Source organism: Galeopterus variegatus, unplaced genomic scaffold (genome assembly GCF_000696425.1).
Source record: "Galeopterus variegatus unplaced genomic scaffold, G_variegatus-3.0.2 Scaffold15381, whole genome shotgun sequence".
Taxonomy (NCBI): domain Eukaryota; kingdom Metazoa; phylum Chordata; class Mammalia; order Dermoptera; family Cynocephalidae; genus Galeopterus; species Galeopterus variegatus.
The window spans coordinates 9,010-21,830 of NW_007741492.1; the positions used below are offsets into that span (position 1 = coordinate 9,010).

At 37.8% G+C, this 12,821-nt stretch overlaps 1 protein-coding gene across 1 annotated transcript; it reads left to right on the plus strand.

Annotated features, from left to right (window-relative positions):
- Positions 1-384: 384 nt before the first annotated feature.
- On the plus strand, positions 385-12,812 carry LOC103582245 (protein FAM149A-like; the record flags this gene model as incomplete). Its single annotated transcript, XM_008563895.1, has 8 exons — positions 385-575; positions 1,384-1,538; positions 4,172-4,200; positions 5,502-5,711; positions 8,426-8,546; positions 9,771-9,899; positions 9,983-10,061; positions 12,721-12,812. Coding segments are annotated over 8 exons (988 nt in total), but the record flags the coding sequence as incomplete, so codon positions are not given.
- Between the last annotated feature and the right edge of the window lie 9 nt (positions 12,813-12,821).

Sequence of the window (12,821 nt, forward strand, 5' to 3'; positions counted from 1 at the left end):
AAGAGGGAAGTTTATAGCAATAAAGGCCTCCATCGAGAAGAAAGATCTCAAATAAACAACCTAACTTTATACCCAAAGGAATGAGAAAAAGTTAGTAGAAGGGAAAAAATAACAAAGATCAGAGACAAAATAAACGAAACAGAGACTAGAAAAAGACAATTTAGCAGATCAGTGAAACTCAGAATTAGTTGTTTGTTTTCTTCCCCAGCTTTATTGAAATATAACTGACAAAAAATTGGGTATATTTTACAAAAAACAATGTGTTTTAAAAATAATGTCTATTAACATATGTATAAATGTATGTACATGCATGATAGGTAGATAGAATTATGGTAACTTTAGCCATTGATGCTTTTAGTCATTAGCATGGGTTTTTATCCTTAGCGATGACGAGTGTCTTGAAGGAAAACCAGCTCACCGTGGTAGGAAGTGGCAGAAGCACGGACTTCCTCCCATCTCCCCTCATGACTGCATCAAAGATGCTGTGGCAGCCGAAGTATTCGATAACGTCTGGACAAACGTGGTAGAAATGTTGGAAGAACTGATTAGAAAACACTGGGAAACTACACCCACAGGTACTTATTTGTAGAATTTGGTCTCACGAAAAGAAAAACAAGACCCCTGTTCCTCAGCTGTGTGCTCCCCAGCCCAGCTGGGCCATGCCTGGAAGGTGGCTGGGGTGAGAAGTGGGCCTCCTGCCTTCTTCACACGGGAGCTCTCATCACGCCAGAAAGGACGTGATTGCTTTTTGAGTCATAAAAATAATGTATATGCACTCTGGGAAAAATACAGAAATACTCCAGAAAGAAGCTAGAAGTCACTTTTTAAATTGTAAAAACCATACCCAATTAATTTCTAATAATGGGATATTTGTTATTAATTGTTGGTGACATTATTTGCAAAGTACAATGTAAACATAGCCAATTTAATAATCATTTGTCTTCATTTATACTTACAAAATGTTCTCTAAACTACTTAAAATTGAGCAGAGACATATCATAGAAATATCAGTAGTAGACATTAATAACTAGTTTTATGTAATCAGTTTGTACAATAAGGCAATAATCATGTTAATTTAAATACTGTTCTTTTGCTCTTTTTCTAGCCCAAAGGGATTAGTTGGGCTTTTATAAAATACTAAGACTCTTTATTGCCCCACTGTATAATCTCTGTTTTTCTGCATACCACTAAAATGAAAGTCACATTAGCCAATTGTTCCACGCAGGTCTGTGCTCTCCACAGTAAAAATGTTCCCTTACCAGTGGCCATAGCATAGACCCATGGTAACTCAAAAATAAATATGCTCTTTGAAGAATGAATTTTAAGTATATGTATTAGATAATCTGATGTTTCTTGTAATATTGATTTTTTTTGTTGATACAGAAGGAAAAAAGCAGAAGGAAAAACAGGAAGTGGCTGAAAATAGATCTCCACGTACACTCATTTCCCGTGTTCACACTGATGTATCAAGTGTTCCCCTGTCCAGAAGTTCTGAGATTCGCAGCATTTCCCTGGCTTCTCATCTTAATCCACTCCAGGTAGATGCTTTTACACTGTTCTCTCTCATTCTATCAGTCTTTATATCTCTCGCCTCAGCTTGTCAAGAGTGCCACTCTATTAAATTCTATTATCAAGATACTTGGGTCTGTTTGTCAGTAAAACTAAAACATAGTATGATTATTTCATAAAGCTTAATAGAATTTTTTAATGGAGTAGGACACTTAGATACTTCAAGATGTGGAGCTGTTTTTTATATTTTGGGAGGAAAAAATGCTTTCCTCCTAACATTTGAAAATTATAAAAGATCTCCTTCCACTGAAGTAATAAAAGAATCAAGGAGTTTACATTGGGTTCATTCAACATTTATTGAGTTTGTATTAAGTGTACTATATTAGGTGTTTCAAAGAGATATACAGATGAATAAAATATGGTCTTTGACCTAGTGAAACAAAAATTATAACACAAGGTCAGATGCAAATACATGCTGTGAGATACATATAAAAAAAGTGTCACAGGAGAATCAAGGAGAGAATGATTTGTCCTGATTAGAGGATGAGGATTTATCTTTTGCATTGGAGTGAAATTGGGGCAGAAACATGAAGAAATGAGTGGGTCTTTTGTGGATGAGTATTCTGAGTGGGCCATTTCAGGCTGAGCAAAGGCATGGATGGATGAAAGATGGGGTGGGTTTGGGGAACAGTGATTGTACGGAGGGTTCAGAGAACAGGATCCTGGCAACAGCAGGGCATATTGGAAAGAAAAGGGAATTTGGAACCAAGAGGCCTATGAGGAGTATTATTTTGGACACGTTAACTTTTCTAAACTTTAGTTTCCTTATCTGTACAATGAGGATAATAATATGGTGTCCACGGGATTGTTGTGAGAAAAAATCATAGAAATATGTGAGAGCTCCTGACACAGAATCTGGCCTATACTAAGCATTCAATAAATTTTTCTTGAATTGCATCCTTATCCAAAGATCTAGTAGCAGATGAGGCTGGAAACAGACTTGTTTATGGGAGGTCTTCAGTGGTGCTAAGGAGTTTGAATTTTATGTTTCACACAGCCCATCTTGTGTGGGGGAGCAGAGAAAGAGGGTAAGACAGGATTCCTGGTCTTTAGCTGCATTTAATTTCCAATTTAGTTGGGGGGAGTCAAGCTGTGCAAAAGAATACTATGTGCACACACACACAAACACAAACACACACACACACACACACACACACAAGGAGAGGCCATAGAGGGTAAGACAGGATTCCTGGTCTTTAGCTGCATTTAATTTCCAATTTAGTTGGGGGAGTCAAGCCGTGCGAAAGAATACTACGTGCACACACACACAAACACAAACACACACACACACACACACACACACAAGGAGAGGCCATATAGTTGATAGTAGAGTGAATGAGAGTTTGAGCTTTGTATATAGACTATAAATTTGGAGCCTGACATCACTACTTATTAGCTCCATGATCTCAAATCAGTCCCTTTCTCTCAAAATCTCAATATTATTATCTCTGGGATCTATGAGATAGGAAGCTGTGAGAAAGGATAAAACATTTACCACAGTGTTTGGCATAGAGTAGGCATTCAATAACTGTTAGCTTTTATTATTACAATTAGATTCTAATTATATATTATATTATATATTTTGTAATTAGGTGTGCTTTAGATCATAAATGCTGTGGGGTTCAGAGGAAAAATATCATACCTTTCACAAAGTAGGGTAAGAATGAACTAAACCCTAATGGATAGGTAAGATTGTTAAGCTGAAAAAGAAAAGGGATGATATTCAAGGAAGAGGCAAAAATACGCACCCAGCATAGGAGCAAATAAACAAGTATCTTCATAAGATGAAAAGAACACAGGCCTAAACCAGGGTGTGTGGTTCAGGGAGCAGTGGGTAAAACTGAATATCGAATAATCTTGTTTTACTCTCTAGTGTAAGGGCTTTATAATAAGTCTCATTTGTTTTTTCTGTTTGAAAGAAACTTTTGAAATTGCTAACTGCCTACATTTTTGGTCTCTTTAAACTGCTCTGATAGGTTCAATACAATATTTCTCACTTTGTTTATTGGGCAGCATGAATCTTATAAAAATGAACAGTTGATGATAACAATATAGAAAAGAACCTTTAAATATTAGGCAAAATAAATTGACCTGAGAAATAGGGAAATTTTAAAAATAAGGAGTTTTTTAAAGCTATTTTGTTGCTTTTATAACTACTTCATTGATAAGGAGTTTTTTTTTTTTTTTTTCCTTTTTGTCTTTTTTCGTGTCCGGCAACGGATTGCAACCCTCAGTGTCGCGCCCATACCAGACCGGGACCGGCAACGGGATCGCAACCCTCGGTGTTGCGCCCGCACATTGCTCAGCCAGTGAGCGGGAACCGGTCTGTATGTGGGATCCGAACCCTCGGCGGGAGCGCCGCCACACTCCCCAGCGGCACACTCTCCAGTGCGCCACCGGGCCGGCCCATGTGTATTGATCTTATATCCTGCAATCTTGCTGTACTTGCTTATTAGGTCCAGGAAGTGTTTATTTTTGTTTTCTGATTCTTGGGATTTTCTTTATAGATAATTATGTCATCTGGCAACAATAACAGTTTCATTTGTTTTTTCTCAATCTATATATCTTTAATTTTTTTTTCTTATCTTCTTGCCTTGGTTAGGACATTCAGTTGAAGACTGAGTGGGAGAGGTAAGAGAGGACATCTTGCCTTATTCTTGGTCTTAGGGGGAAGAATCTAGATATTCACGATTCAGTATGATGTCAGCTATATGTATCTTATAGATGTTCCTTATCAAGTTGAATATGTGTTGTTTAATTTTTTTTTATCATGAAATGGTGTTGGATTTTGTCAGATGCTTTTTCTGTATCAATTGAGATGATTCTATGGTTTTCTTCCTTTGTTCTATTAATGCAGTGTGTTATATTGATTGATCTTTTTGTTAAATCACCCTTGCATTCTTGGTATAAATCTTTTTCTCTTGTGGTATATAATCCTACTCATATGCTGTTGGATTTGGTGTGCTAGTATGTCATTGAGGATTTTTGCATCAATATAAGACATATTGGTCTGTAATTTTCTTTTTTGTGTGATGTCATTATCTAGTTTCAGTATTGGGGTAATGCTGGCCTCATAGAATGAATTAAGAAGTGCTCCCTTCTATTTTTTGGAATTGTTCAAGAAGGATGGATGTTAATTTAAATTTAACATGGTATATCTTACTTCACCCTGTAGTTTTAATCTATCTGTGTCTAAATATTTAACAGGAATTTCTTGTAGAAAACACATAGTTCTATACTATTTTTCAATCTCTGTCTTTCAATTGATGTATTTAGACCATTCACATTCAAAGTGATTATTGATAGAGTTATTAATATCTACTATGCTTGTAACTGTTTTCTATTCATTGCATTTGTTCTTTTGTTCTTTTCTTTATCTTCCCCATTTTCTGCCTTCTTGTTCTAGTTGAATATTTTATATATTTCCATTTTCTCCTATCTCTAGCATATTATTTATGCTTCTTTTAAAAAATTTTAGCAGTTGCCTTGGACTTTGCAATATACATTTACAACTAATCTAATTCCACTTTCGATCTCATTTAATCCAGATGTGCCTGAGCACTTTCTAGGGGAAATGTAGTCAGTGTTTAAAAGTAAACACAGATTATGCTAACATCAACCAGAAAATAATTACTATTATATATTGGGTTGGGAGAGATGAGAAAAGAGGAATGTAGCTATGAATTCTTAATCTTGTGGACTTTGCTATTTGACTACAAACAATGGGAAATTTAAATCTTTTTTCTTTTGGATGGTTCTTCATTGAAATTGAAATAGAAATGATAGCCTCTCCATTCATTCAGCAAACACTTGGGAGTAAGTTCTATGTGCCAGCCACTGCTCTGGACAGTACCTAGCAAGGCACAAATATATGTGTTCCCTGTTCCCACAGCACTTGCACCTGAGTAACCAACTGGATTTCTCTCCCCCAGGAATGAACGAGAAGACAAATCATTGGGTGTAGGGTCTGGTGCTGTTTCCTCTGCACAGCATCGACTGGGACGAATCTCAGATAATCGCGGATTACAGACTCCTGCAAAGAAAACACCAGTATATAGGAGGCTGCCTTCTCTTACTTCAGATTCACAGAGAATAAAGACCCCCAATGTGTATAGTGATGAAGTTCTTAGGGGAACAAAACTGTAAGTCTTGTTTCTCTCATGATAAACTAAAGGTCACATACGTCAGAGACACTTGTCAATTAGGGTTTATAAATTATTCTGGACAAAGCATCCTCTATCAAATTTTATGTAGACACCTTCCTAATAAGTTCACTAATTTTGAGTATTTAACATTGATTTTGTTCCAGTAATACACTTAGCTTATCCTAGAATATAAGGTCAGTCAGTGTACCTGTAGCACAGGCAGCTCAGTGAAATGAAACAGTGATGGTGGGTTGATCGTGGATGGATTTCTGGCCTCTGCTGAAAAAATTATAATTAATTAATGCTTTCAAATTACATAACACTCTTTTATGGGGAGGTTTAAATACGATAATGTATATAAAAATGCTGTAAAAGTAAAAGGGAAAGGTACCTATCAGTTTTTATTTATCTTTAAGGAGGTGTTTCACTCTATGTGGGAGTTTCAGAAAAGCTTTGGCCTTAGGGACTAACATCAAATCATTGCCTACTTAGGAAGTTGTCTCTTCCTTTACCATAAAATTCTGAAGGAGCTTTCCAGCCAACTTAAGTGTCAGGCAGTAACAGCTAGTGTTTATTGACTGCTTTCTTTGTTACCAACACCAGGTCAATGGATTACACTTTATCTTATTATTCCCCCACCACAAATTTTTGAGTTGGTGCTCATATTATTCCAAATCTAAGATGTAGAAACAGAGGCTGAAAGAAGTTGAATAATTTGCCAAATATCATCGCACCAGAGGACAGAGCTGGGCGCACCCACCATGCTTTCTGGCTCTGATATCCACCCCCTGGACCACCATGCTGCAGGCTTTCCACAGCAAGGGAGGGAGTTAATAGAGGGACTGAGCACAGGTCCCCCTGCAGGACTTGGAGGACCGAGCAGCTGCCAACACTTACTCATAATAGGACTCTTTCAAGATGCATTCATAACACCACGTGGCTTTTTGATAGGTCAGTGTTTCTTTCACAAGTCAGGACTGCTACTTCCAGCTGTATTCGGGTCTGCGCTGTTAATTCACGACATCTCTACCCGCTTCATTCTAAGTGTGGCCCCCTAGCATGCCTTATTCACCCCATGCCCACGTCACTGGCATGTGACAGGCTCTCTCCTCTTTCTCCCAGCCTACCTGGGCTCCACCACCACTTTCATCAAAAACCATTTCTATTTCCTATTGAAATAAATTCAGGTGCCTTCAATTGTACATTTCCTCCATCTTTGACCCCTGCCTCTCTGTAGACCAATGTTTTCAGCTTTTTTTTTTCATGATTGCCACACTAAGGAACCCTTTTAGACTATTTTTCCTAATTGCTCTCCCACCCATAGAATTTCAGTACCACAGACAGACCATACATCTATATGTATAGCTGTGCTTTATACATGAGTACAATTTTTTGCCCCTGAGGGACCACTTTTTGCCCCATTGAGAGAGATTTCACACTCTTTGGTTATGCACACTTATTTCCCATGACTTCTTCTCACCCACCTTGATTCTGGTCAGCCTCATCATCTGTCTGACTCACAAACACACCAGCTATGCATCCTCTTACTTCCATGATTTTGTTCATGCTGTTTCTTTAATTTTTATTGAAATATCATTTCCCCCCTAATTGTCATAGTACTATAATTTCACCTTGGAACAATAGGACAATAGCAAAAATATGAGAAGAAATCAAAGATCTCCTATATGCCCATCACGTAAATATAGGAATGATAACTGTTGGTAAGTTTCCTATCAATTTTGTCTAGGATTATATTTGTTTTCCATTGCCTTTTTTCTAACCCTAGATGATCTTACTATTGTATGATGTAGCACTTTTTCATATAATTTTTTTCCTTAAAAAATTATATCATTTATATTTTCCATGTTATCAAATTTTTTGAGAGCAAGATTTTAATGACTACAAAATAATCATGTGGGTATATGATAATTTATTAAGTATTGCCCTATTAAAGAAACTTTTCATTTTTTTCTGTATTTTCATTATGATACTGTGCAGTTAGCATCATTATATATCAATCTTAATAAGGATGTCATTAAATTGTTTCCTAGTGCTGTAGTCCTCGAAGGAAAACTACCAGATCAAAGGTTATAGATATTTTTAAGGTCAAAGTGCTTCCCAGGACGATTATACCAATTTATAGCCCCACTTGCAATACAAAAAGTTGTCTCTTTCCCTGCAGCTTCTAAACTAAAATTGTCTCTTTCCCTGCAGCTTCTAAACTTTGGGTACTATGAATTTCTAGAATGTCTGTTATTGGGCAAAAAGCAGGTAATTAATTTTGGAATATCAACACCTGGTTAGAGTAGCTCCCTACCATTAAAAAGTTGTCTCTTTCCCTGCAGCTTCTAAACTTTGGGTACTATGAATTTCTAGAATGTCTGTTATTGTGCAAAAAGCAGGTAATTAATTTTGGAATATCAACACCTGGTTAGAGTAGCTCCCTACCATTATGCTCATATTTATCTTCCTGAAACTCAGCCCACTTGAACATTGTTTTCATTTTCGTTTTGTTTTGTTTTACATTTATTTTTACATATGTATATGGTCCAGTGTGTTGCTTCAATACATGCATATACTGTACATTGATTCACTTATGGTAGATAGCATAGGCAGATTGTTATTAATAGCTCAGGTTGGGAGCTTCATGGTAGCATCTGTCCCCCCGTCTCTGCACCTGGGTGCTCAGTAACATGTCGTCATGTTTACAGGCAAACTGGAATAGACCACATGTCTCCTCCACCAGTTCAAACCTCACGGAGCAGGCTACCCCCAATAGGCTCAGAGACCAGGGAGCAAAACTCTGCAGTTCCTGGATCCCGCCCTGTTTCTGTAAGACAGATTTCATTATATTTAAGTGCACTATTTAGATAGTGTGTTGGAAAACAAACAAAAATAATCTTGGCACTTCCAAGTGAAATCGGTAATGTAAGAGAATGATCTGATTTCTATATTCAAAATGTCTTCATAATCCACTTTCAGAAAGTAAATGACTTGTGAGAATTTACAGGGGGTGAGAGGGTTAATTCATCATTTTGTGAAATAAAAACATGGCTTGAACTAAATCAGAAAGTCCAGATGGTCAGGATGGTGAAGTGAATAAAAGAGTATGAAGATCGGGTCAGGAGACGGGGAGATGTGTGTTCATATCCTGCCACACACACTTTCTATATGATTTGGTACAAGTTACTTTAATCTCCCTGAGCCTTAGTTTTCTCCTTCGTAAAAGAGGAAGAACGATTTTTACTTCAAAGAATTGTTATAAGGATTAAATGAACTCATATATTTTAAATAATGCCTGGCATAAACTAAGAGCTCATTAACTTTTTACCCTCATTATTTTTATCAGGTCTCATTTTTACAGCCAACTTTTGCCCTATTTATTTCAAAGTAGAGGCAATATCCTCTTCACTCAGACTCCACTCAGGCATGCAACCCCAAAAGGTCGGGGATGTCACGCTGCTGGTAGCATGTATTATCAGGTCTCTCCCGAATTCACAATTACCCCTCACTTTACTCTGATACAAGTAACTTGTGTCTGTTTTACAAAACACAGAAGGACCCCAGTTGTAGGAAGATGAAGGCTTAGAGAGAAAAACAACCAACCACAGCAAGGTTTTCTCTTGCATTCTTTTTGCCACATTGAGCGCAGCAATAGAAACCATTCCCCAAAGGCAAGAGTTGCAAAGCTTTAATTTTTAACTTTAGGATTAAATAATAAAAGGCAAACATCACATAAAAAAGTCTGGCTTCACAAATGCAGAATTACATTTCTATTATAATTTAATATTAACAATGTTATGTGGTTAATGTCTTGATCCTTATTCACTTAATAGGGCACTATCATTTCAGCGTGTTTAATAATGCAATGATATAAGTAAAATATATTTATATAGTTATCCTTAGTAGATCTTATACTTAGCAATATCTAAATAAAAGTTTTCAAATAAGGATTGAATGAATAAATGAGTGAATGATTGAGGCATATATAGATTTTCTTTTGTCTTTTTAATGGTTGTGTTTATTTTAAACAAGAATGTATTATTCATCATTTAGTACAGAGGAAGACATCCACAAAACCGCGTGTTAAGTGCAGTGCCTGACAGTATAGAAAGGTCGCCTCTTCAAGAAAGAACTGTTACCCTGGAACAGTTGTCAAGGCCCAGCACAACCCATACATTCCAGGTAGGTTCGCCGTTAACCATAACTTTGATTTTAAAAATATGTGAAAAAATAAAACTCATCTCATTTTATTTTCTTTCTGACAGTCGGATACGCCTCGAAAAGGCTCATTGGTGCCAATGGAATTTACTGGTCATACGTGGACAGGTCAAAGTATTTTGACAGGTCAGCCTTCTCCACATACCAATAAAATCATGTACTTTGTGAGATTTCAAGTTTCAGAAAGTGAAATTAAGATTTTTTTTTTTTTTTTTTTTGTCTTTTTCCGTGTCCAGCAATGGATTGCAACCCTCAGTGTTGCCCCCGTACCGGACCGGGGACCGGCAACGGGATCGCAACCCTCGGTGTTGCTCCCGCACCTCGCTCAGCCAGTGAGCGGGAACCGGTCTGTATGAGGGAAGAAGGAAAATAGAAGAGCAAGAATGGAACTAGGAAGAGGTGCCTGGGGAAATACTGTATTCCATCTAAAACAATTTATGACCAGGTTTTAGCCACTGTAACAGAGTAATCTGGGGTCTGAAAACATTTTCCTCCCATGATACTTGTGTCTTTTTATTAGTATGGGGTGTGTGTGTGTGTGTGTTTGCTAGAAAGCATCATCTTGACAAGTAGCTTTATTATTCGGTTTAGAATGTTGAACCAAAAAGAAACATAGTTAGGGTGCTCTCTGGAGAACATGGGGAGTGCATCACCACTGGAAATTTAAGAAAATGCTGGCAGAGCTGAGGGAATAGTGAAATATCACTCAGAAGCAACACTCAGTGAAGGCTAAATTTTCTGAAGGGGTTCTTCAGAGTTCATTAAAAAAGCATTTTAAGGGTGCAATGGAATATCTGGGGGTGAAAGTTTTAACTTAGAAACTATACATTCATAATTGTTTTTAAAATTCAAAAGTATACACAATTGAAATAATTCTAAAAATAAACTTGGAGGCATTTTTGCTGTTTATGAAAGAATAGTTCATTCCAAACTGACACTTCCACTGAAAACAACTATAAACAACTTAAATACACAAGAAACGGTATTTGGAGACACACGAAAAATGGGTGGCCACAAGCTGAAGAAGCAAATTGGGAGACAGAAAAAAACATCGTAATAACTTCGTATAGCATACATTATACGAAGTTATACGACCTTTAAAACTTCTGTGAGATTTGAGAGAGAAAGGAGCTAAGGCTGACAAATACGATCCTGTGGATGGCCAGCAGTTGGTGGTGCAGAAAGAGGGAATTTGAGGAATTTTGATGAATTCTGGTTTGGAGATGTTGACCGCAGCGGAGTGCCAAGTGGAGGTGTCTCATAGGTCATTCGGGCACACCAAAGCAGGACAGAGAACAGGGCTCTGCATTTGTTTTATTTTATTTTATTTTTAATTTATTGATTTATTTTATTTTATTTTTATTGGTTATGAATATTCACGAGATACATAGCTGATTGTCACCCCTCGTGCCCATGATGTGAGGGCCAGATTCATACTGGCAGCATACCCATTACCACAAATTGCATTTGTACCCTGTGTCCCCCACCCAATTATCCCCAACCTCCCTCCCCCTTGTCCTTTCCCCCCGACTCTGCTCTGTAGCCCAAGGAATGTTCTCTCCCTCTGCAAGTCCAACACACTGCTGTGGTCTTTCTTTCCTTCTTTCTTTCTTGCTTAGCTCTCACATATGAGTGAGTACATGCAGTATTTAAATACATGCCCTAAATCTTTTACCAAATACTAAGTCAGCATGTTTAATTATGAATAACTTTTTAAGAAATTTATCTATTTTTAAATTATTGTTATTACTTTATATTCTAAGATGTTGTTGCAGATGGGGGGTCGGAGGGGAAAGGGGAAGGGAAGAGGGATGGGGGTCGGGGCTGGCCCAGGGCCGGCTCCTTCCTGGCTTGGTTGCAAGGCCAAGGCCCAAGGTAGCCCCCACCCCAGCTCAGGAGCCGGGGGCTTCCAGCAGAGGCTGGGTTGTTGCTGGGCTTGGTCTATTATGAATAACTTTGAGACTACTATTATCACTGATGGTCAGAGGCCTTTCTTAGTTCTATAGAAATGAGCAAGGATGGGCCGGCCCATGGCTCACTCGGGAGAGTGCGGTGCTGATAACACCAAGGCCACGGGTTCAGATTCCTATATAGGGATGGCTGGTTAGCTCACTTTGGAAGAGCATAGGGCTGACAACACCAAATCAAGGGTTAAGATCCCCTTACTGGTCATCTTTAAAAAAAAAAAAAGAAAAGAAATGAGCAAGGGTACATAAGGGATGTTACTGTATTTCTCCAAATTTATTTTCTTTTTCTCTCACAAGCAGGCATGTGGCCGCCTTGCTACCTTTGCTTCCAGGTCAAAAAGCATCAGGAGCTTAATTTATCAGCTTTTTATATGTTCTGTGGTAGGAAAAAAATAATGAAGAAGCTGAGGGGGTCTCTGCAATAGTGGAAAGGATCTCAAAGCAGCCCGCATTGCCCTGCCCCTATGAAACAGTTGAGCTGCCAGAGCTCCGTACTCAGTGTCCAGGGCCTTAGAGACCGACCTCTGTGTGGAAGGTTCTTGCAAATGCACCAGTTCTGGGAGAACACATGGCCAACACCCAGGCTTGGTTTGCGGGGAGCATCCTTCCTTTTTCTCAGGACCCCAAATGACAATTTTTGCATATGACTCTTTCCTGATTTGTGCAAAAGTGACATTAAAATAAAATATTTAAAAATATATATATTTTTCTTTTTAAAAAGTATGAAAGTATCATCTGCAAAGAATGTACAAAATAATTTTTTGAGGGGTTGAATTTTTAACATTTTCATGAAAATTAGTTTTTGGTTGGTGTTTCAGGTTCACAATATCTGCCGAAATCTTTTCAGAGGACAACTTCGACTTCAAGAAAGAGATTCCAAGTGGCGTCTTGATATTACTTCACCGAACTACGGCACTTA